This window comes from Aspergillus clavatus, genomic scaffold, assembly GCF_000002715.2.
Source record: "Aspergillus clavatus NRRL 1 1099423829797 genomic scaffold, whole genome shotgun sequence".
NCBI classification, from domain to species: domain Eukaryota; kingdom Fungi; phylum Ascomycota; class Eurotiomycetes; order Eurotiales; family Aspergillaceae; genus Aspergillus; species Aspergillus clavatus.
In genome coordinates this window covers 541129-567769 of record NW_001517102.1, presented here as the reverse complement: position 1 = coordinate 567769, position 26641 = coordinate 541129, and the positions used below count along the sequence as shown (strand labels likewise).

The following is a 26641-nucleotide window of genomic DNA, read 5'->3' as shown; positions in this document are numbered from 1 at the left end:
TCTCCGATGGCCTTTCTGTTTACGGTCTGGATATAGAATTCTTCTTTTCTCCCTTTTTTTGTTCTTTTTCTGTCCAAGTTTAATGCATACACACATATCACAGCGGTGATTGATAGATATCACTTGCAGGTGATGCAAGGAAGAAAGAATCATATACCAACGTCCACACTTCATTCATCCAATATCTATTATACATGATTATATTTATGGACTAGAAAATTAGAGTAGATTAGACTCATGATTTACACCTCAACCGGTCCAACCTTCACCCCGGCCTTCTTCATCAACTCCTCCACACCCCGCAACTTCTTCGACTCAGCGAGCCGCCCCTCCTTCTGCGCCTCGAACCGCTTCTTCCCCCCAAACTTCAGCTTCGTGATCATATCCGCTGCCTGGCCCCGCGTAAGCTGCTGCGCATGAATCGCCCCCTGGCGGATCTTGGCTTTGTTCAGGAACCGCACCTGCGCCGCCGTCGCGGGGGACTGCCGCCACGTCTGCCACGAGGTGATATACTTCTCCTCGAACTCGGCGCTGGCGAAAGTGTCTGCTGCGCGGACGGCGGATTCGAAGTCCGGGGTTGTGGCAAGGAGGCGGGGGCGGGTGTGCATTGGTTTGTCGTCTGCGGTTTTGAACTTGGCGACGTGGCGGACGGTGAAGATGAAGGGGTTGGGTTTGGGGTCGCTGGTGGTGGTGTAGGCTTGTGCGGTGTCTTTTTCTTTGTCGATTGTGAGCCAGCCTGAAGCGTCGGAGAGGATGTAGCGGTCAGTGCCGACGCGGACCCAGGCGTGCGGGCTTAGGGAGCGGATGTGTTTCTCGGATTTGAGGTCGGCGATGAGGTCGTAGATCGTGTCGTATTTGGTGAAGGTGAGTTTGATGTCTGTGTCCTCCGTGGTGGGCTCGGAGGAGGGCAACGGTTCCTGGGCTTCGTTGTCTTCTTGGGTTGTTTTGGAGGCGCCCTCGGCTTTCTCCTTCAGGTCGTTCGCTTTGGCCTTTTGGAGGACTTCGTCGGGATGGAGGCCGAAGAGCGTCGGGGTCGAGAGGACGCCGGTGTTCAATGTGGCTACCATGTCGATGACGTGGCAGTCATCTTTGCCGGGGTACAGCCTGAGCCCACGGCCGATCATCTGTATGAGGAGGTTCCGAGACCGGGTTGGTCTGGCGAGGAGCACGCAGTCGATGTTCGGGATGTCGGTTCCTTCAGTAAAGAGACCGCAGTTCAGGAGGACGGGATACTCTCGGTCTCGGAACGCGCGCAGCTGTTCCATCCGCGCTTCTCGCGACGTTTTTGCCGTGATGTACCGAGCGTCGATGCCGTAGTTGCGGAAGGTCTCCGTGAGCTCCTTGGTGTGTGCGACATCCACACAGAACACGAGTGTGGATTTGCGGTCCTGCGCGTTCGCCAGCCACGCGCGTACGGTAATGTTATTCACGCTTTCCGTGTTGACGGCCTTGGAGAGCGAACCGATTGCAAAGTCTCCGAAGCTATCCTTCTTGACCTTCGACAGGTTTGCCTCCGAGCGGACCGTGGTGAAGAACGCATTCGCAAGCCATTTCTCGTCGATCATGTCCATGTAGTCTTTGTGGTAGACGATATGATCGATCGCAGCACCTAGCTTCAGTCCATCGTACCGAGAAAATGTAGCGGAGACGCCCACGAGAGCTGGAGAGTCCGGAGATTCTTTATCCACTCCGAAATGCGTCAGAGCCTCCCGGTATGACGGTGCGACAATGTGATGCGCTTCATCCACAAGAACTAGCTTGAATTGTGCCGGATCAAACTTGGAAAGTCTAGTCCCCCGTGCGAGAGTCTGTACAGACGCGACGATAATGTCTCCGGTTCCAGTGGCGTGGCTAGTTCCCATTTCGATCTCGATCGTTCGGTCTGGATATGCGCGGCGGCAGTGCTTGGCTGCTTGTTCAACAAGCTCCCTCCGATGCACGATAATCAGCGCCTTGTCGCCAATTTCATTGCGCGGTGGTATTCGGCCTATCAATTCCGTGAAGATGACCTGTGGATGAGAAGATATCAGTCACTAGTCAAACCAAGCGTATGCATCATGCGCACAGTTTTACCGGCACCAGTCGCGAGCGAAATCCCTAGGCGCTTATGCCCTTCATCCAAGTACTTTAGTACGGATTGGATGCATTCTTCTTGATAGTCGCGGAGGACTATTGCAGGTGTTTCAAGTGACTTCGGAGGTGCTTGAGTGAGGGCCGAGTTGGTAGAGTTGAGCCTCCTATGACGTAGCGCCGGAGGTCGCCAATGAGGTCGAGACGGTCTGGTGAGGACTTGCAAGAAGGGGATAGCCCCCAGTTTCCGTCGAAAAACGTTCATCCAGCTGCCATAAAGTAAATCTGGTCCAAGGATCAATCGTCATGCAGGTTCTGATACCCATCAGTCGATAAAATATGGGGAAGAAGCAAACAGTGCAAACATAGATCTGCCTTATCAGAAATCTTTTGGCCGATAAAGTACCTCCACTCGACTTTTTGGCTTTTTGGTCCATGCATCGCTGAACTGATCAAATATTCTAAATGATACCTATATAGCATACTTGTGTGCCATATATAGGTGGGATGCTCTCGTCATCCGCCCATACTCGATGTCTCCAGCGTGCTGTCTGCTTGAACCCCTCAACACCTGACAATGAGCAGTTCAAGCGTCTATGAGGAAGACGAAGAGGGATCCGAGTCCGATGTCGAGGCCAGATATTCCAGCACGAAGCTTTCTGCCTCTTCCCCTCGGAACGACGAATACAATAGCTACAATTCAGCGGAACCCGAGGGAAACACTCCTCCCGAAGTATTACCCAGAGCTTCGCGGGGAACAAGAGCTCAGATACTAGATACTCTTCGCACATCACTTGGAATAGAAGCCGTCAACGCATACACCAATGTGCTTGCCGAAACAGCCGATTCTACCGTGTCCTCCGATGTCCGCAATGAGAACTACAATGCCACCCAGAACGGCGTCGTGATATGGACTCCCCAAGAGAAGGAAACTTTATTCAATATACTTGACAAGAAGAGTAAAAACGGAATACCGGAGATCGCACAGGCGATTGGCTCGAAGTCCGAGTTGGAAGTCCAGCAACATTTAAAACTCCTACACAAAGGGCTCGAGCGGCAGCATCTTCGGGATCGCCATAGCAGAACGATCATTATTGGTGATGTTTCAGCAGCGCTGGAAATCAGTCAGGAATGCTGCAGGGCACTCGAGGATTATGCAGAGCTGTTGTCCCTCGAAGAACAACGAGCTGAAGACGTTGCCGGGAGGAAGATACATCAGGATGTGTGGGTTGTGGACCGGGATGTAGCGACAATGGTAGACGAGCAGTTAGAGGCTCAGGACGAGACTCCTTTGCCTAGTTCAAGCGTCTATGTTACCGGGGAGCTATTCAATTTGGGCAAATGGATTAGACTATCGGAGCGGTTTTTCATGAACTCGGGTGGTCCAAGGCTAGAAGAGAATTGGGTCAATATAGCCTGTGCAGACGAGGCCCCTTCCATGACAGCAGATGCCCTTGCGGATTTCTATGCTTTGACTATTAGCGTGACCCGTCGTCTAGTTCAGTCTACCCTCTTCTTCGCTGCATCAAGGCTCCGAAATATGAGGGAAACTGGAAACCGCAAAGCCCGCGTGGTAAGATCCCGCGATGTCAAGACCGCGCTCGACGTGCTCAATATGACCCACGATCGCTTCGATTTCTGGGTTGGTCTAGCACGGAGATGCAGACTGCAGGTCGCAGACCTTCGTCACAAGAAAGGCTGGCAGTCACAACTCATGGACTATAATGAGGTTGAAGATCTACTGTCCGGGAAAGTACCATTCAACGGGCCGTCTGATGAGCGGGACTCCAGAAGCAGATCGGGAAGTCAATCTTCGCATGAGGATGCAGATGAGTCAATGGACGATCATGACAGTGAGTCCGCGGTGTCATCGTCGGCTTCTTCATTGCTATCGTCGCCCGAACTGTCACCCGTCGACGAGCCATTTTTGGATCTGGAGGATGAACACGCAGAGAAAATCGATCAGAAGAACAATAGTTCGGAGGAACTGAGTCTCTGGAACCTCATGGGACAGTCAGCACCGCAGGATATCGAATCCCTGAGTTTGGCCAAAGAGGAAGAATCCAAGTCATGCAAACCGGCTGGCGAGCGTAAGCTGAAAGAAGACTTGGTTGACTGGCGTGATAGAACACTATATCGAAGCGAGTGGGAGGAATATGGACACGATATACATGATCTCCACGAGGATTTATCAGAAAATAGACGAAAAAGAAGACGTCTTGAGTCCTATGCAATGGCTGAGTGGTCCGCCGTCGTGCGAGATGAAAGAGATGATCGAATGGATGATATGAAGAGATTACCGGAACTTGATCCAAACACTATGAACGTCGAGCAGAGTGCTGAGAGAATCCGCGGTGATGGCGACCCTGACGGCCAGTTTGAACACGGTAACGATGCTATGGATATCGACGATTCTGATTCCAACGAATCAATTTTGAGTGCCAGCGAAGAAGCGAAGATGAGGATCGAGATGGATCGTATTCGATCTCCTGATCATAGCCTCAAAAACAAAAATATTCGATTCAGTTACAACCAAGAATCGACGGCTGAAGATGAGTCTGATGGCGATGACGATCAGAGAAATCGAACCTCACTTGAGTTACGACATGAAGCCGAAGTCACACCAACAGTACAAGAAGTTCCAGAAGCCGTCGTTAAGCCAGAAGTATACGATGTCAATGAAAGCGAAGAAGACGAGTCTGGTTACGAGTCTGATTCAGATGCATTCGACGAAGGCATTGACACTGAACACAAACTGTCCCCACATCAGTCCAGGTCAGGGGGAGTCTCATTGCATCAGGAACCTTATTTTGCAGTCAAGGAAGAGGGTATACAGTCGAGCAATTGCGAAAATTCTAAGCTTGAGCCCGAGTCCGCTTCTGGGTCTGATTATGAAGAGGATATCGACTTCGAATACAAACCCGCAATACACCCTCGAAATGGAACTGAGGATGGAGATGTCCCTATGAGCCCATTGGTTATGCCGCCTTTCAAAAAGGAGAACATAAAATCTAGTCAAAGTGGAGAATCCGGTTCAGAGTACGAGACAGAGTCCGAGGTTGGATCCGAGCACAACAGCGATATCCACCGCAAAGTCGTGCCTGAACATGCCCAAATTCGCTCACAGCCAGATATCAAACCGGAACTTGAGCAATCGGGCACCGAATCAGATTCATATCTCGACCACAATGGATCAGACAGCGACAGCGACAGCAACTCGCAAACCGGTTCTCAGCACGGTATCAAACTCGATCCGCACAGCGGAGGCAGCCATCCGGCTTCAGATATAGCTCCCAGAGAATCTCCGTCTGGGTCGGATTCGGAATCAGAGGGTGACTCTTCTGGAGATGAAAACTTCAGCACAGGCAAACGTTCCCGGCAATCGCTGCAGGAGCACCCGAAGATAGAACCCAAAATGGAAAGGGCAGGTGAGCTGTCTAGCTCAGATGACGAACTTCCTTTCCAGAAACGCCTTGGACGCGGGAATTCGGGTTCCTCGTCAGATGAAGACGATGAGAAGAAAAGTCTCCCTTTCCATTCCGAGCCTTTGAGTCCGGTCACCTGAAGTCTATATATTTGCCACATATTGGCTAGGTATAAAGGGATTTGGATAGATATTTCGGGTTTACATTATGAGCTACGCAAGCATAGACTAAAATCGCCACTACAGTTATGATTATATAGAGTTCTATCGAAGAATCTACAATTTTCTAAGGATTGATTCCTAAGCTCCCAGTGAGCAACTACTTCAGCAATACAGTAGTTAAAAGTAGAATAAAGATCAAATTGATTTGCGGATAGTGTAGCTCTTGAACTCCAAAACATGTGCGCCTTTTCCTAATAGCGTAAACATAAATTGCATTGCAAAAAAAAACAGATCCCATCCATCACCGAAATCATTCCCTACCAAGCCCACGTCCAAAAATCGCAGACGACGGCTGTTAATCTGGAGACATAAGATAAATGTCTGACCTCGCTTTCCTCCCTACTCCGCCTTGAGGATATTGTACAATACTTGGATATTATAAAAAAAAGTAATCCACTCACTGGCCCGCATAATCATAGAATAGAATATGTGGTATTGTGATTTCTCGATGACTCAATCGCGTGGAATCCCATACAGGCCGTTTCTTTTTCTTTTCTTGGGGAGTATGACATGATCACAGGTCGAGGGTCTTGAAGTCAGCTCCTGCCTCTGCACTGAGAGGCTGAACACCATCTCTCATATCACCACCTGTGGGCTGGAAATTGTAGCGGTTGCCGATGCCCGTAGTGGCAGCATCTGCAATCAAGTTGCTGCTCTCCTCGCTGGGCCCCTTCAAGCTGATCGACTGAAAAGAGTCCTGAACCTCCTTGACTCTACGCTTGAAGGCCATACGGTCAAGGAAAAGCTGCTGGCGGGCGAGTTCCAGCTCCCGGCGTTCAGCCTCGATAATCTCCTCCATCTCATTGAACTGCTGCAGCTTAATCTCGAACTTCTGAAGCGTGACATTAACAGCAGCCGAGACAAGACGAGTCATTTCCCGCTCCTCGTGCGAGGCGAGAGCTGCAGCGCGAGCTGCAGATGTAGCGAGAGCAACCGTGGCAAGAGAAGACTTCGGATGCTTCTCAGATTCAGTGACCTCGGCAACTTCGACGGCAGCCTCTTCCCGAGAGGTATCTACATCCATCGAGTCTTCGGTCTTCACGCCGGCACCTTCCTTCTCCTTGCCCTTGTCATGTGACTTGTCCGCTTCCGAGTCTTTGTCGAGTTGCTTTCTCAGCTCTTTACGGATCTCTTCCACTGAGCGACCGGCGGCAGCAGCGGCTACTGCAGGCTCTGCCATTTGCGCCAGGAAAGCAACAACAGACAAAACAGGATTCTCGACCTGGTTGAGAGGATCTCGCCCGCCGACTGCGCGCATATCTGGTACATCTTCGATATACTTATCTTCAATCTCCAGTTGCAAGAACTTCATCACACACTCTTCCTTGGTTCTTGTGCCGACATGCTTGGCAATCTGTTCCCAATTGTCATCGAAATTCTCTAGCCCTTCGAGGAGAAGTACAAGCTCCGAGTCAGACCAAGGAGCATCCTTGTCGGAGGCGATCGAGTACGCATTGTCTTCAAGCTTGACGAAATCCGAAGCGTTGTGTGAGGCAGGCATTCTACCTTGCAAGAAGCAATTCGGGCAGAGATCGTACTTGCCGTCCGGCGCATTTGCATTAGTGGTTGTCGGGGCCGATTTAGCGTAATGAAATCTGAGACGAGTGCAATCAATGCCGCAAGAAAAGCAATGGAACTTCCTCTTGGGCTCTCGGGCAGCGCTTTCCATCGCCTTAGAGGCGTCAGCAATTGTGCCATTGGCGACCGATGGCTCGCCGTTGGTTTGCTTTTCTTTGTCCTCGACAGCTGGGGTGATTTCTTTGCCTTTTTCGTCGTAAACATTGCGACGAATCTCTAGGTTGAGATCGGCCTTGGAAGACGGGGCAGCGGAAGCGGCCCGATCAGTGGCGGGAAGAGCCTTTCCAGGTTTCACAACGTGTTGAGGGCCAGGCTGGAAAGGTTGGAGACCCCTTGGTGTATCAGCGACAACGCGGAAATGACCCGTAAAGGGAGGTCCAATGTTCGACGGCCGTGTCTGAGGATCGACCTTTCAAATGCAAACATTAGTGCCGTCCAACAGAGGCAAGATAGCATACGGAGTACTCACCTGGTAGTTGATCAAACCCCACTGCTCGAGAAATGAGTGAACGCGCATAATGGCACAGACATCTCCCGCGAGATTGCGGCGACACGCTGTGACTGTGAGGTACTCAATAGGATTCAGTCGATATGTGTTGATCATGAAATCGCGATAGTCTTTGTAGACTGCCGGGGTCTTGCTCCGGTTGCGGCCGTTAAAGAACTCTGCTAAGGCCTTCTTCTCAATCGGATGGATGGTATGCATGTCGAACCATGTAGAATAGCTAGGAAGGATAATAGCGTGTGTCTGCGAAACAAGATGTGAACGTGCTGAGGCTTCGAGCGAGGCCTTGGCTTGCGCCGGTTGCTCTTCAGAGGCACCTTCGGCAGCCTGTGCCGTTGTATCGGCGTTTTCCTCGCCTCCTTCCGTCTCCTTCGTTTCTGTCTCGGTGCCGCCCATCTCTTCATCCTCTGGCTCGCCATCGGCGTTCTGTTGCTTGGGAGAAGCAGGAGCATCTAGTGGATTATCAGCTGTCGGAGCACTTTCGCTATTCTTCTCGGGGGATATTTGATGTGATTGCGACCCTGAGCAATTGCAGCTGCGGGCGAGTCCCGCGTCTTGTAAGGGGCGGAGGAGAGGCAAAACCTACCGGATACATTGGTCATTTCGGTTGGGGTATCTTGACCCGCAGCCGGTGTCTGAGCATTATTGGCAGCGCTGCCACTGACAGCAGTGTGCTCCTCCATTCTTACTGACTGGCGATGACAGCTGGAGATTGGAGGTCGCAAGAGATGCTAGGCAAGGCTTGTTGCCGATCTTCAGGCTTCACTAGAACTAGGTAGACAGGGCGCAGATGCACCTTTGATCAACTGAACTATTTCAGTAAATGAAGCGACAATGTCTCCAAAGAAATCAGAGATCGAAAGGAGATGTCACAAGGTGGGGGAAAGAGCGAGGGTGATGATGGGACAAACTGCTCGGATCGCAGCGTAACTCCAGTCGCGACACGGCCAAAAACTCGCGCCAAGAACCTCACGTGCATTAGCCTCTTTTGGACTAGCGTATACTCCATACTTCCCTCTTCTCATCCGCCATACCAGAGTGAGAAGAAGAAGTACTCCTTTTGATTCTATATTACGGACTTTATATTCATTCTTGTTACTCATTGTTGCATGGCCCTTTACATTTGCAAAAGTGACGGAAACATCTTCCCCTGTATTTGAACAAGGAGGGTCAAACACAGCAGTATGCCCCATCAAACAAAGAGATGAACAACCATAGCTTCATATTGCGAATCGCACTACACTCTCATATCGAACCATCTATCCCAGGAGACCTCATCAAATAGAATTTAGATACATGCACCAACTCTCGGCCGATCTTGATCGCGATCCTCACTTAGACGCGGCTGCCAGTGCTTGGTCTCTTTCTTAAACAACTTTGGCAATAGCAGGTCTCTCCTTGATTCTATTCAACCAGGCGTTCAGGTTGGGAAAGTCTTTCTCGAGGCCGATGCTGTCACCAGTAATCTTTGGGATGATCGCGTACCATGGTGTGAATGCGGAGTCAACATAACTGTACTTGTTGCCGACTAAGTACTCGCGGCCCTCGAGCCACTTGTCCAGAACACCAGACACACGGCGGACCTCATTGAAGTATCGTTCCTTTGCACTCTCAATCTTTTCCGGGTGATAGACTGTGAACCAGACCGCTTGACCAAAGTACGGCCCTTGCCCTGACATCTGGAAGTGCAGCCACTGCTTGGCATGGAAGTACTCTGGTGTACCCGCCGGGAAGCTGATAGTGTGTTCCTTATCGTATGTTTCAACCAGATATTCGAGGATGGCGCCTGATTCCCACAGGGTAATCCCCGTATTGGGATCCTCTATTGCCGGGACGCGGCCGTTGGGGTTGATGTTCACATAAGGCTCTTTCTTGATTTGGTCGAACTCAACGTATTTGTGCTCGTAGGGGATGCTCAGTTCTTCCAGGATGAAAACCACCTTCCAGGGGTTCGGGCCGGAAGCATGGCCCCAGAGGGTGATCGGTTGAAGAGACATGTTTGAGTTGGCTGAAAGCTGTGAGATATCACTCTTCAGCAATTGATACGAAGGAAAGGTTCGAGTTCGGGGAATTGGCTATTGTAGAGTGCTAGATGGAAAGCAATCTTCAACGGACGGCGACCATCTTTATATACGTCTTTCTTCGAAAATCCTTTGGTGAGAATACGCGGTCACAGTTGGCATATCCATCATGCACAACCCATAATGGCCCCATGATAGTGAGACACGAAATTATTCAAAACGAAAGGAAGCCGTTGCCTGCTCGGATGTTGGACATTACCGCTCCGTAAAGCATAATCTTCGCGTCACGCTTAAACTTGCAGAATGAATTGTGGGCAGTCGCTGACAAATAGGTAATGCCGCTTCTTTGCTGACCTGAAAACCGCTTGCACAACACTTGAGATAAATCTCAGCTGATGTTCAATTCGTACTATCCTGGGAGTGAGATCAAAGGGTCGATTATCAATCATCGTGATCCCTCCGAATCCTATCTAAGCCGCCGAACCGCTATGGCGGTATGCACGCATGTCATGTTACTTCCCAGAATCAATCAGTAGTATATGCTGCAGGGTCTGGTAAGTAGCTTCAACATCAATTTGTCAGTGTCTGATAAGCTACAGAGTTTGAATTCTTCATTCAGAACATTGGGCTGCTGTTGACACATGCTGCTCTTGGCAACATATCTACCCGCAGTGTGGGGCATGCGCACCAAACGATGAAACTTGAAACAAAGGCAAACGCAAGCGCCTTTGGAAATGAGATACTGGTCATCAACAACCATTATTCCAGTTTCTGAGTAAAGAATGAGATACTCAAATGATGTGTAGAGTCCTTGAAGCAGATGCTTGGTATTGTTTTTCCCGCCTGAGATGTCCCTCTAGACAGTCTATCTTTTGAGTGACACCTCATCGAACGGCCGGTACTGAACAAGAAACGACACTCCAAAACTTTTATATTGAGAAATTAGCCATCGAAATATGAAGGAATACAAGTTTGATAGAAAGTTTTCTTACCAAGCGTCAACACATGCAACCATGACCCAAGGAGTACTCTATCCTCACCTCTGAGAACAGGAGTCAGTGGTTGCTGGCATGTCAAGGAGAACAACAATCATGAGCTCTTGAAAAATTTTTTACCAGGATGTTGAAGCATCCAATGTTCTAGAGGCATCTAGTAGTTGATATTAAACAAATGGAACCTGATGTTCTATTCTTGTGAATCACGATGTCATTTTTCGGAGTGCCGTCTCGGAGCTCGGAGTGAACCAGCGCGGTCGGAGTGCCCAAGCTAAAAGATTGAGCAGGCAACAAACGGCCTAGACTGGGCTGGTTGACAGGAAATAGCACTACGGAGTAGATTTTTGGGTACTCCGTCAGACACCCCGGAGCTTGTTAGTTGTCACAAGGCAAGATTCCATGATCTTTGAGGCTATTGCTGGGAAGATTTGTTAGGACTTGCGGTGTACGTGATGCTCGTATAGGTATTGCCTCAGTCATCGTTTACTCTACCATTGCTCATACTACTGTGGTAGAGGTATCTCTGCGGACTCTTGAGTCATCATCCGACGCCTTGTGAGTCGGAAATGCCTTGAACCATCAAGATAGAGTTCATGAGTACGAGAAAGACGAAGCTACGGGCACATAGTAATAGATAGTCTATGTTTTTTTCTCATGGTCGCGGGTCTAATAACCCTCGTATACACGTCGGCGACCAAAAAGGGAGTCCGACAAGGGGATATCAACGACAGCTCGCTGTCTTCCATTCAAGGCGACAGGATCCACCACGCCTGATTTTGATAATAATAGCTAGTATGATCGCGTTGAAGGGTCTAGATGGAATATGTACAGCACGTTCGTTGTCATCGTACAACCTGTGGTCCAGGATTCAGGGATGTGAAAGCCCTGTGATCCAAAGAAGCGAGACCAGAATGATCGATCTTGTCTGCAAACCCAGTGGAGTGGGTCCTGTATATGGTGCTTGACTGCTTTCCCAAGCCTCAAAAGGTGGCTGTCATCGACGATGAGGGATGATTGCCAATTAAGTGGTCTGTGTCCTCCTGTAGGGCAGAAAAATCCGATGATGTTTTTGCCTGTAGTTCAGCCATGTTGCTTTGTCTGTGGGTCCTGACTCTTTTTTTCATCTACTCCGAAGGCTTCGGAGTAAAAGCTTCTGATGCCGGAATAAAAATATTGGTATACAACTTGTGCTTTGAATGAAGACGGATCAAGTATATAAGGAGCATTGAGGATCCTCCTCAATCGATATTCTTCTCATCCATCCAGCATCAGCTTCAATAACATCGCAAAGCAATCATCTTCTTGACTACATCTTCAAAAACACAATCCCGAACAATATCAACAATCAACCGAGTTATATACTCTCCACCAGAAACCAATCAAATCACTCTCAGTGACCACCACCCAAAGACTCCTCTACCATCACAAACCACAATATCCTCAAGAGCTTCTCTAAGACTCAATCTACCATCCACATCAAAAATGCCTTTCAGAGCCTCCATCAACGACTCCTCCTCCACATACTCCGCCTCCTCGAAAGCATCCACCCTTAAGGGCGTCGAGACCATGCACAAGAAGTGGTTTGCGATGAAGACCAAGAGCGCCAAGCCATCGTTCTCTCTGTCTCCCACCGAAGCTCTGCACAACGAGGCCGTCGCCAGCTACTTCTCTATGCGGTGATTGCGATCAAATTGATACTCGCTTCTCTCGTTTACACCCGCGCTGCGCGCAGACGGGATGAAGTTCGGAATGAATACCCACATCGGTTATGACGACAATTGCAAATGGAACATGCGTGTTTGGAATTCTTAAAAGACAACCGGAGTTTGGGTACAGGGACACAAAAAAAATTAATGATGGATACCTCTGTTGATTGTTTCTGTTATGACCTGTTGTTTTGCTGTTTATAACTTGTTTCGGTTGCTGTTTTTCTTGCTTCACAAGCCTAATAATCGCTCTAATCAAATAATAGAATGCCTGTCTTGGACAAATCCTTCTCCTTGATCTAGTTGTAGAAACTGTTCTCATAGTGCAATAGTGCAAAAGAGGTTATTTTTGTATATAAGATATGCTCAGGTGAAACCACAACTCGCTGACCAGTCGCTTAAATTCTTCAAATATTTATCTATCATCATGGCGTCCTCATGACAGTTCAAAGTCCAGCCATCAGTTCGCTCAACGAAATCGGCTTGCGCACGGCATTGGAGAAACCATCATGATAAGTAATCCAAACCTTTCTTCCAGCTTTCGAAGTTTCATTCTGCATTGGAATTCCATCCGACGTTTGTGATTGCGGTTCCGGCTTTTGAATGATTCTCCCGAAGAAGTCGCGCTTGATGCCTGGTGCATCCTTCAGAGTGGCATTCTTCCCGGCGTTCCCACCGTCAGCTTTGCCGTTCTTCTTGTCGGCCTTGGACGAAGTCAACGCCTCGGAATGCTTCCTCGTGGTTTCCTTGCGATACTCCTGGTCTAGTACCTGGCGGACGGCATATCGGACAGGCATGGAGCTCCCAGTGTCTGCTAAGGTTCCCTTGACCTTGGAAAATGCTACAAGAGAATCCAGGGGTCTGTTCCAAAAGTCGTCAGTTAATCACAAGCCAGACAATACATGGAGGGGAAGGGAACAAGAAGTACTCACGGTTCCATGCGGTAGGCAAATCCGCCGTGTCCACCACCCTCGCCCTCAACCCGTACTTTCTCAAAAGTCACGCCCAAGCCCGCCATGACACGAACAGCTGCCTGCACGAGAGCCCGTTCACTCTCCTTCCTGACACTAGCCACACTTCTTTGCTCCCCGCTTCCACGAACAACGACAGGTTTCACATCAGGTGATAGCATACGCATGAGATTCGGAACGAGGTCTGTGATCAAGCTGTCCGTTGAGCGGAACAATCTCAGTAACGGTGCTGAGAAAGAAGATTGGAACCCGTTCAAAATAGCACGGTTTTGTTTCTGTGCTTCAAAGGCTGCAAAGTCTGCTCTGGATCCCGAGAAAGGATGCTCTTCTTCTTCATCGTCCTCATCGTGATTCTTTGATATCCTTTTGCCTCCGACGGAGGAGAATAGGTGGTGGAACGCTATGACTGATTGGCTTAAATAAGGTGTAAGCTCCCATTCCTGGGAAGTATAGACTTTCGAGGAAATGGTATCATGAAAGTAAAGCCAGTCGTATGCCGCGTTAGGCTTCGAAAGAAAAGTATCATCTTGGTATGACTGAAGCGGGTACGTAGCGAAACATTCAGAGGCACACCGATCCTGATCGCCGCTAGCATCTATCATCTCGCGTAGCTTGTTGATGGCGTGACGTTTCCGGAGATCTGCAACCCCAAGAGGCACGTTTCGATCGGAATTGTCGTATGGATCTTGGAACGATCCAGAGTTCACAGGGGCATCCGGAAACCCTCCACCCTCCAAAAATACTCGATCCACGATATCTCGTACTCCCCCGCGGCTTAATCCTTTGAAGAATGAGCCTTCTGCCGGACCACTGAGAACACGTTTCTCAAACCAGCTCCTTGTCAACTTGAGAGAAGACAGGCTCTCATTCCTTAATTTATGAGCTACCCATTCCGCCGCTACAAGCACGCTCCGGATGTCGCCTTCAGCTGTTCCACTGCTTTTCATCCCACCACTCTTCTTTCTTGAGAGCCCCCACGATGCTTCGCAGAGTCGCCGCACTCCATCGTTGTCCGATGGAATGCCTTCTAGAGTCAATATGTTCTTCAGGCGAGAAACAACGTTTTCAAAGGGCGCTTGGCGGACATGAATGATTTCGGCAATGGAGGAAGTTCTCAATGGACGTAAGCTTGGGTGATATACATCATTGCATACCAAGATCAAGGGGCGCAGGAATCGGAACTTGTCCCCCTTCCTCTTGTGGCCACTCTTTGCATTCGGATCTGATGAACGTGCCATATTCCTTTGATCAAGTAAGACAAGGTCGACCAACGCCTTCATGAAGCCGCCTTCACCGCCGCTCCCAGAGCCGCTAACAACTCCATCCACTTCATCGACGACAACACAGACTGGTCGTCCAGCCTTTCGAACTTTGCGACCGCCTACCTCGACGTTCATGCCCTTGACATTTTCGGTACCCAGCGCATCTCTGATTCGCCCTTTCACAACGTCTCTGCTGCGGTCATCGCTGGCGTTGATTTCTAGAATTTCGTAGCCTGCTTGTTTTGCACAAACATGTGCCAAGGTAGTTTTTCCAAGGCCTGGAGGACCACACAGAAGCAGAACTTTTCTGTGCACCCTTTCCCCGTCGTCCTCATTTTTTCCTTGCTTTTTCGGTCTAGATTTGGCGAGACCAGGAAACACGATGGGCTCCCAGCCCTTCAACCAGCGCAAAACCGACCGGTGTATGCGCTCATCCCCAATGAGTTCAGTGAACTTGCGAGCGCGATACTTTTCAGTCCACATCGCCCCTGCCAGCTTTTTACTTCTTGGGTCATCTAAGGGCGTTTCGATTGATTTCTGTACTGCTCGATCGGCGAGTGCTCTCGCCGCTTCCAATTGTGCGCCCTCTTTCGCGGCCTCGTCCAGGATACTATGGATGTCGATGCCATAGTAACACTTTTGCGCCCGTCCTGGAGCGGTAGTTGAGCGACTGGCGACAAGGCGTTCATAGGACACACGCGTTGTAGTCTGTTTCAATGGAATTGTGTGGGTCTTTCCTGAGCACGTTTTGATCTGGATGGCTTGAGTTCTTCGTCTTGGCGGATCGCAGGACACTGCGATTGAGGTGATCGTTGAACTCGTGATGGCCGTGGTAGTCCGCACTTCAAGTGTAGGCTTCGGGGTGATTTGCGGCAATTCCACCGGCTCCTGCTCAATCAATTGCTCTTGCAATTCAAACTGACTTCTCATTTGGGCATCATGGAAAGCCGCCAGGTCATCCTCATCTTCGTCGTCCTCGTCCAGGAAACCACCCATAATCCTCTGCCGCTTAGGCTCCGTTGACTGCGACTGTTGTTCATTCTTTCTCTTTTGCGTTTCATTGGGAGAAGCACCCGGTGATGAAATGAACGGCATTTTGATGACGGGGGGAGAAGAGGGGAGAATAAATTCTGAATATAATAAAGAGTGGTCTTGTGATTCATGTAAAATCTTTCGCGCCTTCGTTGGGGTGTCTGCTTCCTTGTCAGATTCTCAACCTTTGTCTCTCTTCTATCAATGTAGCCTACCAGGCCCCGCGTCCTCGTCGCTGCGAAATACGTCTGACAGATTCCAAGAGCGATGCTGTATGACAACTTTATTGCGGATTTTCTCTAATCGCTGAAAGTCAAGTGCTTCGAGCTCGTCGAAGAATGACTCTGAGGGCGGGTTTGGTTCTTCGGAGTGGAGGTATAACGCAGGATCGAATGAAGGAGGAACGGATGGGGGAGAGGTCGTCATTAAGATCAATCAGAGGCTCATATGGATTGTTTTGAATGTTTGATGTTGGTCAAATACGAGACTCCAGGTTCATCCTCTACTATCCCTCTTTGATTAGAGACTGGATAAGAGGACGCGATTGCGACGCGCCGAGCGGGTATCTACGCGCTAGTCCAATTACCCACGTTGCTCCCAGTACAGTCCATATTGATTCAGAGGCCTGTGGAGTACAACTCCGTAAAGAGACTCTACTGTGTACAATGCAATCAGCATTGACTGTCCAAGAGTCAAAGAGACTCAAGAAATGGCTTCTAGACTGAACGATACTTTACAAAGTACACAGGATCCTAGGGTACTCAGCGGCCAGGGCTTTTCAAAAAGTTCTCCATGTTGTTACCGTAGTTTCTGCTGTCCCATTGGGTCAAATCACGTGACAGTAGTATAGGCATCTCGCATCTCTTGTCTGGAAGATCCAGTCCATAATAGATACGCTGAGAGACAAGCAAATGCTGTAAAGTCTAGAATTCCGCTACTTATTTCCTAGCATTGACAATGCATGGTATAGAGTTATACAAACACCCGCCTATAGAAGCTCGCAAAAGAGGCATAACATCAAAGTTCAACAAAATCATAAATGGGGCGCAGGCATAGTGATTCTATGTTTACGCCTGGCTCTTCAACTTCTCAGTCAATTCTGGCACCTTCTCAAACAGATCACCAACGAGACCAACGTCAGCAACCTGGAAGATAGGAGCATCGGCATCCTTGTTGATGGCGGCAATGACCTTGCTGTCCTTCATACCAGCAAGATGCTGAATAGCACCCGAGATACCGGCACAAAGGTAGAGTTGAGGGGCGACGTTCTTGCCGGTCTGGCCCACTTGGAGACTGTTGTCGGCAAAGCCACTGTCGACAGCAGCACGAGAGGCACCGATAGCAGCGCCCAGGGCGTCAGCCAGGGGCACCATGACGCGGTCGAACTCTTCCTTTGATTTCAAGCCACGGCCGCCAGACACAACGCGAGAGGCGGTGGCCAAGTCAGGGCGTTCGGATTTGGCAAGTTCCTCAGACACCCACTCAGTCTGGGCGGGAGACTTGGGGTCGACACCCTCGACAATCTCGGCAGAGCCGCCCTCGGTCTCAACGTCCTGGAATGCGGTGCCTCTGACAGTGATCACCTTGATAGGATCGGACGACTGCACGGTGAGGATAGCGTTTCCGGCATAGATAGGGCGAACAAAAGCTGCACAACCAGTCAACATACAATGACTCATCGACGGGGCAACAGTCTTCAATCTCCAGGTAACATACTGTCCTCGCCCTCAATCGCCGTGATGTCGGAAATCTGTTGCACATCGAGCAAAGCTGCAACACGGGGCAGGAGACCCTTTCCAAAGGCCGAATGTCCCGCGATGACGTGCGAAAATTCGCCCCTCTTGATGTTCTCTACGAGAAGAGGAGCGTAGTTCTCTGGCAGACCCTAGAAACACATCACCATCAGCATCGCCTGTCTCGTCATCTCATTTATTTTCAGAGCCTTTTAGATTCACTCTATACCTTCTCGTAAGCGTCGCTGTCCACTGCCACGACCTTGTCCAAGCCCTTAATCTTAGCTGCCTCGGCAGCAGCAGTTCCCTTCACACCACTACCAGCCACGAACGCTGTAACCGATCCACCTAGCTTCTGTGCGGCTGCGATCGCCGAAAGAGAGGAGCTCTGGAGCTTGCCATCGCGCTGCTCAAGGACGGCGAGAGTCGAGAGAAGGCGAGCGAGCGCCGAGGGTGTGGGTTGGTTAAAGGTCCGCGATGGGTGGAATTGTGAGCGGACGGCCCGCAGAGCCGAATTTCTTGCGATTGGGATCATTGCGTATTATCTGGAGAGTAGTGAGGCCTGCTCAGATCTCTTGTTGGATTGGCAACAAGAATATTCGAGTATTTGAAGGCGGGTAGCAGGAATCAAAGGTCTTGACGATAATTCGTACGGGCCAGTGGTTATCATCGGAGCGCCAAGCATCGCCGATCCCGGACTGTCCTCGGTTATGATGACCGAGCTCAATACAATCAAGACGTCTTGTGATATCAAGGCTACGCTACTTATCGTGACGGCTACGGCATATTGTACGTATTACTGAGAGATTTATAGGTATAGAAAAGACATCAAAGACAAGTGTAAATACAGGGACTTTTGTTTCTCAGAGGGGTATTGGAAACACGCCCTGTGTCTAAATCACAGAATTGACACACGTGACATTCAGTACGCCGCGGCAAAAACCCAATTTTTGGACAGAAAAAGGACACCCTTTAAAACACCAGAGAGATAACAATTATAAAATCGACTTTCTCTTCTTCTTTGGCGCTCCAGATGCTGCTTTCCCGGCGGCTGCGGATTTCTTGTTACCGGAATCGGCGCCGTCCTCCAAAGCTTTGGCCTTTTGCTGCTGGAGCTTCTCCTTTCTTGCGGCCATCGACGAAGCATCGTCGTCGTCCTCGGGCTTGGATTTCTTGGTCTTCTTGCTTCCTTCGAGTAGTTTTTCGTCGTCACCGATCTGCTTGCGCTTCTTGTTCTTTGCGCCCTCAATGGCCTTGACATCCTCCTCGGCCTCTTCCACAACGTCAGCCTCATCCACCCATAATTCACTTGCCAGCCAGACTGGCATCGCCATGGTGTTAGCGCCCTTGATATGAATAGCCTTGATATTCCTCCATCCCTTTGTAATAAACTTATCCGTCAAGCCTTTAACAACAGCTTCGACGTTTTCGGCCAGCTGCTCCGGAGTAAACTTAGACGAGCCCACACGGATAGCGGCGGTGGTAGCGGGTGCAAGCTGTACAGCGGCGCAATTCAGGGTTCTCTCGATCTCTTTGGCGACGATCGCAGGAGACGCAAAGGAGCTGTCGTCATCCTTCGACTTCTTCTTGGAATCCTTCTTGACCTTCTTGCCATCCACCTTCTCGATTTCGGCGATACGGATGGGAATGGGTCGCTTGCTGGATTTGTAGAACACTTTGCCAAGAGTATTAACCAGGCGCATGATGATCCGGTCATCGGCGAGGAAGACATCGTGCTCGGACAGCAGCTGCCTGCGAGACTCGAAGCTGTGATATCTAGCCTTAAGTTTCGAGTAGCCGATGACCCGCTCGATACGCGAGGAAAGGTGCTGAGGGAAGGAAGGGTCGGCGACAATGTTCTTAACAGAGCGCTGAGGATCGGCGGTGATAAGGCAAACACTTAACGACGGGTAGGCATTGAGAGAGTGGGGAATGCTGATTTTTCCGGGCTTCAGACGGTTCTTGTCGACAACATGCTTCTTTGTGGTGAGCACAAGCCAAATGGCCTCGTTCTTGAGGGCAGTCTCTTCGTCGGATTCGTCATCATTGTCGCCAATGAGAGTCTTCTTCGTCGCTGTCTTCTCTTGCTCTTCCTGCTTCGACTTGATGTGCCGCAAAAGAGCGGTGGAAGCTCTGGCAACCTAGAAGTTCATCATTAGTTACTGATCTGAATTGCTGTCTGGCATCGCTACTCAGTATATATGGTAACATACCTGGCCTTTCTCCAGCTGGTAGGGAGATCCAGACTCCACCTTCGTGGTAACCGCTGTTGAAGACACCATTTTTGTATGAATTAAGTGACTGCTGTTGCAGAAATCAGATGCCTCAATTTTTGCGATAAAGGAATTCAAAAAAATTCACGGGAAGGCGGTGGGCAAATTTGTCCGGTCTTGGCATGGAGTTATGGTGATTAGTCATTGCTCCCCCTCTACATAGTGTATCTCTTCAGAACATGCAGTAAATTTGCAATCTCGGCCTTCAACCTGATATTTTAAGTGCTGGAAATTTATATCACTTTGACTGACAGGATTGAGGGCAATCATCGCAAGTCACTAGTAATGACGGTGGTTGAGATGTCTGTTGTCTTGTTTCGTAGTTTGGATATATATAATTGTCGCAGCGCGTTGGGATCCGACAATTATCTTCCTATGTACTTTGACGCAGAGTAATACTTATTTGTCTGCCTGTATCATCCTTATGGGCATATAGTATTTGATAAAATCAACGGATCAACGGATCAACGCCAATCAATGTCATGTCCGAAATGCCTAAACAAGTACAGAGTAGTCATCGGGCAGTACCCAGGAAGATCCTCTGAAGAGGCATCTTCGGCTATTAGTAGGCTTTACCCTAAGTATTCTTCCCATGAGATTGCCATCAGCGTCAAATCTTTGGTTCAGCGTAAACACTATCGGTTGTCTGCTTAGCATCAACAGCGACCAAGACCACTATACTGCAAGCCGAGCGACGATGTACTCTGTAGAAATGAGGAGGGAACGATAGGGAAGCTTGATTCGTTGCTGATTTACCCTTCTATCAGGTATTGAATAATCCAGGGGTGAATCAGCAGGACGTGGGCGATTGCCAGTCTAGTGCGACTATTGATGATGATGAAACACAGTCGTGGCACGTTGTCAGGGGAGCACCATGGGATTTCACTACTCCGTATTTGTGGCCTCTAAGTTTGTACAGAGTCTGGATCACTTTGGTTGAAGTATTTAATAATATCTAGCTATTGAATAGTTGCGCATTGCTAGCCATCATGGGGAATGACTCGGAACTATTCAAGTCTGGCAGGCTATCGACTACCTATCGAGCAGCTTGGTAAGGACTATGAATGCTCGGACCTTGACTGACCAATAATTCGAGCATTGTGAGAGGGATAGGTACTCCATGCTCCATAGACTGTAAAACAAGTATCGAAAGAACTACCTAGGTACTAGGCAGTCGGTCGGCACGGATACTCAGCACGAAATTCCGTACTGAATACCTGGATATTGGTAGGACAGTGACGAAGAGTCAAGAATATGAAGGCCAATCTTAATTGATCATAAATTACGCTCTTCTGACTATTTAAATGTAGGTAGGCCCGAATATTCGTTGCACACCGCCAATGTTGAATTAACAATTGGGAACCTGGGCTCTGTCTTTAAGCTGTAAGTACTATCTATCAAACGGTCATCATAAAATGGCCTTTGAGTCAGTCGGATTCCTGGGATGCCTGATGTCTAATTGTCCATCGATTCCATATCATGATGTAGTATGAACTAAGATATCCCCGCCTGGAGAGCTGTACACATCACTGACAGATGTGGGTAACTGGATCGTGATGATATCACTCATCGTAGATTCAAATACCCGTGCCAGCTGGCAGCTGACAATAATCACAACAGCCTTAGACAACGTGCTGATCGCTGAGCCAGACATATAAAGTGATCCACACCATATTGCTGATGCATACAGGACTACTGTGGTACAGAATAGTAGTAAATTAATAAAACATCCTCCAGTTCGATCAGAAGAGATTAGCTTTTAACTAACAGAAACAATCTATCAACCCATGAACATGGTTAGCATTTACCTAATCTAACCTTAGGAATCCACATATTGTCTTTATACATAGGTGCCAGCGCTGCTCGGTAGCTGTCTTTGAGCAATTGCATACAGTCAGCTCCACGAGTCGTTAGAATTAGAAAGACAACGAACAGCATAGGAAGCCACGCATGGAATCAATTGGCTCGACCACAACGCTCGAAGATCGTAATTGTAGGTATTAGGGATGCAGGAAATGGTTTTTGCTTTTGACTTGGTGTCTCCTCTTGCCCATATTAGGTACTAAATACTACATATCACCTATAGCCTAGCGAATACTGTCAAGACCTAGGAGCCTCAGTCAAAAGACTGCAAGACAGCGCTGTGAAAGGGCTTCATACACGTCTAATACTATATGGTCTATTTTCTAAGGATGATAGAAGCAAGGTGTGCTATGTTGATGCTCATGTCAACTTCATGACTGCCCATCCTAAAATCAAGATGGCTACACCAAGTACTCCGTAAAATACTACTCCGCAAGAAGGCCAAAGGTGATTGGATTCTGGAGATGGCTGAGTGCTGACGCTGGGCGATAAAATGACGATGGTCAACGGCTCCAAGTTAGTCTACTAATAGTGTGCAACTACTGGCACCTTAAAGTTAAATCTTTACTTGTTGATGTGATGCTGATGGAGTCCTCAAACCATGGAGAAATGATAGGGGTGTTTACAGGCTCTACCTCACACCGAGTCTACATGGCAACCAATTCCATCACGACTATTATTTAGCATTTACCGGAACATAAACAGTGTTTAAATAAGGCATGTCCTTATGTGGATGTAATTCTGTGATTAACAGTCTAGCATAAGTGCGATGGAGTAGATAGATGCTAAGCCTACGAAGAACTTCGGATCCAATGTAGATCGAAAGTGGACTTCCTCCAGTAGCCCATTATTTTTAGTATTTTTACTACTTGAGCGTAATCTGCAGGTAGATAGATACTCCGTAGTCCGTACACCAATCTGCAATCTCATAATCTCAAAACCCGATCTTTCTTGACTCACTCGTACTGTTGCCGTAGCCTTGATGAGAGACGTCAACATGGTTCTTGGGCCAACTCGTTGCCAACAGGGAGGTGTCAAGACCCTTGGGAGGAAATGTTTCAATTTAATTTATCCTGTACCTGCTTCGCGCTGGCCTGAGATACCTTTCCTCCAGTCGAAAGCAGCGCTTGTGAGGCAAGGTAAGGTACAGATGCAGAGGCACATAATGATCGGACATGAGACATTACCTGTGTCTTCTGGGAAAGTGGGAGCAAACTCTGTGGCAATAAGAGCGCATGCTGTCTGAGCTTTGATTGGTGTGCCTGACTTGGGGCCCGTCAGATTTCCCACCAGTCAGTGCCAAGGGATCCAGTCTTATTGGCCAGACCGAACCATGGTAATTTCGGCAAACGCCAAGCTCACCCCCACCGACATCTTGAGAACAGGAACAGGTAAAGAAAACGAACAACAATTACCATGGAATATGGATCTATCTATGTACCTAGTACCATACAGAGTAGTACGGACTAGGTAGGTACCTATATAAACTACCTAGGTAATAGACAGTATTAAGTTGGTGCCTTGGATATCTCGATGTGGAAAAGCCACGATCATTCCCATCCCCAGCAGCAACTCCTTGCCCAGTATCTAGTAAGTGGAGATGTTCCAGATGGTCGAAATTCTCAGCTCAAGGTAGTATCAAGGACTTTCTCGCAAGTCTCAACCAGCCAAGGCACTCCAAACTTTACAGATAGGCTACCATGTAGTTCATGCTACGCACTATAAACAGTTATAGACACGTCGGCTTCTCCACTGTGGCTGACAACCCAAGAAAATCTCACGTTGTCAATGGATGAATTTCCAAAAGATTTTTTGACTTTGTGTTCCTGACACTGCTTCCACGGCCAGCGTTACCCCTGACGAACAGGAACCACAGGTGGGAAGAGGTACCGTACCATACGAACATCGAGTCCGCTTCCATCCTGTCACCCAGACTCCGTAGTATGTAGTTGTTTATTGTTTATTATCATATTCATAGTAAATTTTATTCCATCTGGGGTTTCCAAGTGTCTTAGGATGCCCTACTCCGTACAGTATACAGTGATGGTTAGAACGGAAGACACGAGGGCGCTAAGAGAGGAACAACTCATCCTATCATGGAACCCCCACCGATTGTCATGACTCTCATGAGGTAGTTTTAATATTACTTTGAATGATGCCTCGTTATTATGATTGCTTCACAATGTAGATACTTATTATTATTTTTACTACGGAGTACTCCCTCCTACTACTAGTCAGTCTAAGACTCTAACTATGTCTTTTGCCTACTGTGTACAGCCATAATCCCATTTAACCTTCAGCTTCTGTCGGAGTGGGGCCCCCTATTCTAATTAGTTGTTTATTTTTTTTATTATTATTTATTGTTATGATAATTTATAATTCTTGTGATTAATTACACAGTATTATTAGACTTACCTCTTTACCTATTTCTTTGTCTTTCCACTTTTTCCACGGGCAGGTAGTGCCACACACCCACACACTTCTTTTACACACGCTTTCTCTCGGTCTCTCAGCCCCCTGGAAGGCACTGCATGTACGCCTCGTCCGTTCCTTACCCCTGGGCCACGCTGACTCTACCAAACTCTCTGGAAATCTACTTACTCCTCCTCATCTCCTTTACCCTCCCCTTCTTCTTCTTTGCGATCTTCCCATCTCTTCAAAGAGTGTCTTCTCCGGTTTTTCCCTCCCCCTGCTGTCATTCCTCGTGAGATTTCCTATCCGACCAGAGGGACTTTGTCTTCTCTCTAGCACGCTCTTTTGGGAACCTCTTCGCTCTTTGATTTCTCGTCTTCACTCGAAGGTCCTGATTTTTTTCTAACCACATTCCTCAACAACAAGACCGTGCTTCGGCAGTTTCCATTCCTGTACTATTCCACAAGCGCGCGCCTGGCCCGCCGTGACATTGATGTAGGTTCAAAAATGCTTTATTCATTCCTATCCCATATTTCCAGACATTGCATCACCATGGTTTATGGCGCAATTATATTTGGCGACAGAAGTGGCCTACCCCTGAGCGGGGATCGGATACCAGATGCGCAATTGACAATCATGGCATTGCTGCGCCAATACTCGCTGTTGCCTCCAGTGTGCCAAATTATCATTTTATGATTCGCAGCACATCATTGGGATGAGAATTGAAATGATCTGTATCATTGATCTCAATTTCAATGGAGCACATGCTGATTCTTATCGGTCACAAGATAGATCCACTGCGCCTACCGACTTTTCGCAGTTAACATAAGAATCGAACACAATGAAGTTCAACACCGTTGCTCTCACTCTAGCCACGGCTGGTACCCTGGTGAACGCCCAGCATCGTCACCACCATCGTCACCACCAGCAGTATAAGCGCGAGGGCCAGGTCGAGCAGGGCCCCACAGTCGTCGAGTACGAGCTTGATGGAACTGTGATTCCCGTTGAGAAGGTGTGCGAAGGTCTCGCCGATGGTAGCCTCAAGTTCGCCAACAATGATCATCCCACCAATGTCTGTGACAACTTGAGCAGCAGCTCCTCTGCTTCTACTTCTGCTCCCGAGGTCACCCCCACCGTCGCCCCAGCTCAGTTCATTGAACTCTCATCGGTTGTTGTCCCGCTCTCCTCGACCACGACCTCGACCTCGACCTCGACCTCGACCTCGACTTCGACGTCGACGTCGACCACGGCCTCGACCACGACGTCGACCACGACCTCGTCCTCTAGCTCGAGCACAGCGGCGACCACAGCGCCTTCTAACACCTCTAGCCCCAAACCTCCCACCGCCACCGGCTTGGATGCTGATTTCCCTGATGGAGAGCTGGACTGTGGTACCTTCCCCTCCGATTACGGCGCCATTCCCCTTGACTACCTTGGTCTTGGTGGATGGTCCGGAATTCAGTACGTCACTTGGGGCGCCGAGCACATCAGTGGCATTGTGACCGCTGTCACTGGTGATTCTTGCACCCCTGGTGCCATGTGCTCCTATGCCTGTCCTCCTGGCTATCAGAAGTCTCAGTGGCCCCTGACTCAGGGTGCTACTGGCCAGTCTGTTGGTGGCATTGAATGCCGCAATGGAAAGCTTCACCTCACCAACCCTAACCTCTCCAAGAAGCTTTGCGTTCCTGGTGTTGGAGGTGTTCATGTCCAGAACAACGTTGGCGAGACTGTTGCTGTTTGCCGTACCGATTATCCTGGTAAGCTCGACTATCTTTGGCCAAATTTATTTGAATCACGACTCATTCCTCTCCAGGTACCGAATCCGAGACCGTTCCCCTTGCCCTTGGCCTCAACGATCTTCAGCCCCTGACCTGCCCCGATGGCGAGAACTACTACAAGTGGCAGGGCAAGACCACCTCCGCCCAGTATTACGTCAACCCCAAGGGTGTGTCTACTCAGAAGGGCTGCCAGTGGGGTGATGGCAGCCAGCCTGTCGGTAACTGGGCTCCCATCAACCTGGGTGTCGGCCAGAACAACGGCAAATGGCTCTCCATCTTCCAGAACAGCCCTACCACCAACGCCAAGCTCGACTTCAACATCAAGATCAAGGGTGACAACCTCAGCGGATCCTGCAAGTACGAGGATGGTGTCTTCCACTCTGAGACCGGTACCAGCAGCTCTGGTTGCACTGTAAGTCCTTTGCATCCTCATTAATTGCCTAGTGCTTGCAACTAACATACCTATGCTACCTAGGTTGAGGTCATGTCTGGTGATGCCACCTTTGTCTTTTACTAGAGCAAGGAGCCCTCGATTCCCTGTGGAAGCGCTTCTGTTCCTGTGCAGATGGTAACGGCCTCGATTGAATCATTCCAAGCCGTTCCTGTCACTCAATCCTGGGTGATGAGACCATGAACCGCTGTCCCCTCGCCCCAAGACCAACTGCCCGGTCCGCTTGTTTTATTCTGTGTATCTTACTATATTACCTTGTGTGGCGTGGACCAGAGATCTTGTCACATTTTGTCATGTCCCCCCGCCCTTTTGTTGGGGGCATTGTGGTTAAATTTTATTTCTCAA

The 26641-nt window shown here is 49.0% G+C and overlaps 9 protein-coding genes across 9 annotated transcripts, besides 2 other annotated features; 3 read left to right on the top strand and 6 right to left on the bottom strand.

Annotated features, from left to right (window-relative positions):
- Positions 1–242: 242 nt before the first annotated feature.
- Positions 243–1862, bottom strand: ACLA_007220 (DEAD/DEAH box helicase; the record flags this gene model as incomplete). The annotated part of the gene is made up of 1 exon (XM_001273388.1): positions 243–1862. The coding sequence occupies one exon, from the start codon at positions 1860–1862 to the stop codon at positions 243–245; it is 1620 nt and encodes a 539-aa protein (XP_001273389.1).
- A 785-nt stretch (positions 1863–2647) lies between these two features.
- ACLA_007210 (uncharacterized protein) lies at positions 2648–5635 on the top strand (the record flags this gene model as incomplete). Its single annotated transcript, XM_001273387.1, has 1 exon — positions 2648–5635. The coding sequence occupies one exon, from the start codon at positions 2648–2650 to the stop codon at positions 5633–5635; it is 2988 nt and encodes a 995-aa protein (XP_001273388.1).
- Positions 5636–6230: 595 nt separating this feature from the next.
- rscE (putative RSC complex subunit (RSC8)) lies at positions 6231–8482 on the bottom strand (the record flags this gene model as incomplete). Its single annotated transcript, XM_001273386.1, has 3 exons — positions 6231–7703; positions 7764–8320; positions 8386–8482. 3 exons carry the CDS (start codon positions 8480–8482, stop codon positions 6231–6233), a joined length of 2127 nt encoding a protein of 708 aa, XP_001273387.1.
- Positions 8483–9166: 684 nt separating this feature from the next.
- ACLA_007190 (glutathione S-transferase family protein) lies at positions 9167–9796 on the bottom strand (the record flags this gene model as incomplete). The annotated part of the gene is made up of 1 exon (XM_001273385.1): positions 9167–9796. One exon carries the CDS (start codon positions 9794–9796, stop codon positions 9167–9169), a length of 630 nt encoding a protein of 209 aa, XP_001273386.1.
- Positions 9797–12297: 2501 nt separating this feature from the next.
- ACLA_007180 (uncharacterized protein) lies at positions 12298–12495 on the top strand (the record flags this gene model as incomplete). Its single annotated transcript, XM_001273384.1, has 1 exon — positions 12298–12495. The coding sequence occupies one exon, from the start codon at positions 12298–12300 to the stop codon at positions 12493–12495; it is 198 nt and encodes a 65-aa protein (XP_001273385.1).
- Positions 12496–12967: 472 nt separating this feature from the next.
- Positions 12968–15849, bottom strand: ACLA_007170 (putative sister chromatid cohesion factor (Chl12); the record flags this gene model as incomplete). The annotated part of the gene is made up of 2 exons (XM_001273383.1): positions 12968–13382; positions 13454–15849. The coding sequence occupies 2 exons, from the start codon at positions 15847–15849 to the stop codon at positions 12968–12970; spliced, it is 2811 nt and encodes a 936-aa protein (XP_001273384.1).
- A 1004-nt stretch (positions 15850–16853) lies between these two features.
- Positions 16854–18054, bottom strand: ACLA_007160 (electron transfer flavoprotein subunit alpha/FixB family protein; the record flags this gene model as incomplete). Its single annotated transcript, XM_001273382.1, has 3 exons — positions 16854–17434; positions 17503–17671; positions 17749–18054. The coding sequence occupies 3 exons, from the start codon at positions 18052–18054 to the stop codon at positions 16854–16856; spliced, it is 1056 nt and encodes a 351-aa protein (XP_001273383.1).
- A 460-nt stretch (positions 18055–18514) lies between these two features.
- On the bottom strand, positions 18515–19801 carry ACLA_007150 (uncharacterized protein; the record flags this gene model as incomplete). The annotated part of the gene is made up of 2 exons (XM_001273381.1): positions 18515–19660; positions 19733–19801. 2 exons carry the CDS (start codon positions 19799–19801, stop codon positions 18515–18517), a joined length of 1215 nt encoding a protein of 404 aa, XP_001273382.1.
- A 5107-nt stretch (positions 19802–24908) lies between these two features.
- On the top strand, positions 24909–26362 carry sun1 (SUN family protein UTH1; the record flags this gene model as incomplete). Its single annotated transcript, XM_001273380.1, has 3 exons — positions 24909–25824; positions 25881–26257; positions 26321–26362. The coding sequence occupies 3 exons, from the start codon at positions 24909–24911 to the stop codon at positions 26360–26362; spliced, it is 1335 nt and encodes a 444-aa protein (XP_001273381.1).
- Positions 24970–24994: a microsatellite.
- Positions 25253–25351: a microsatellite.
- Positions 26363–26641: the final 279 nt, after the last annotated feature.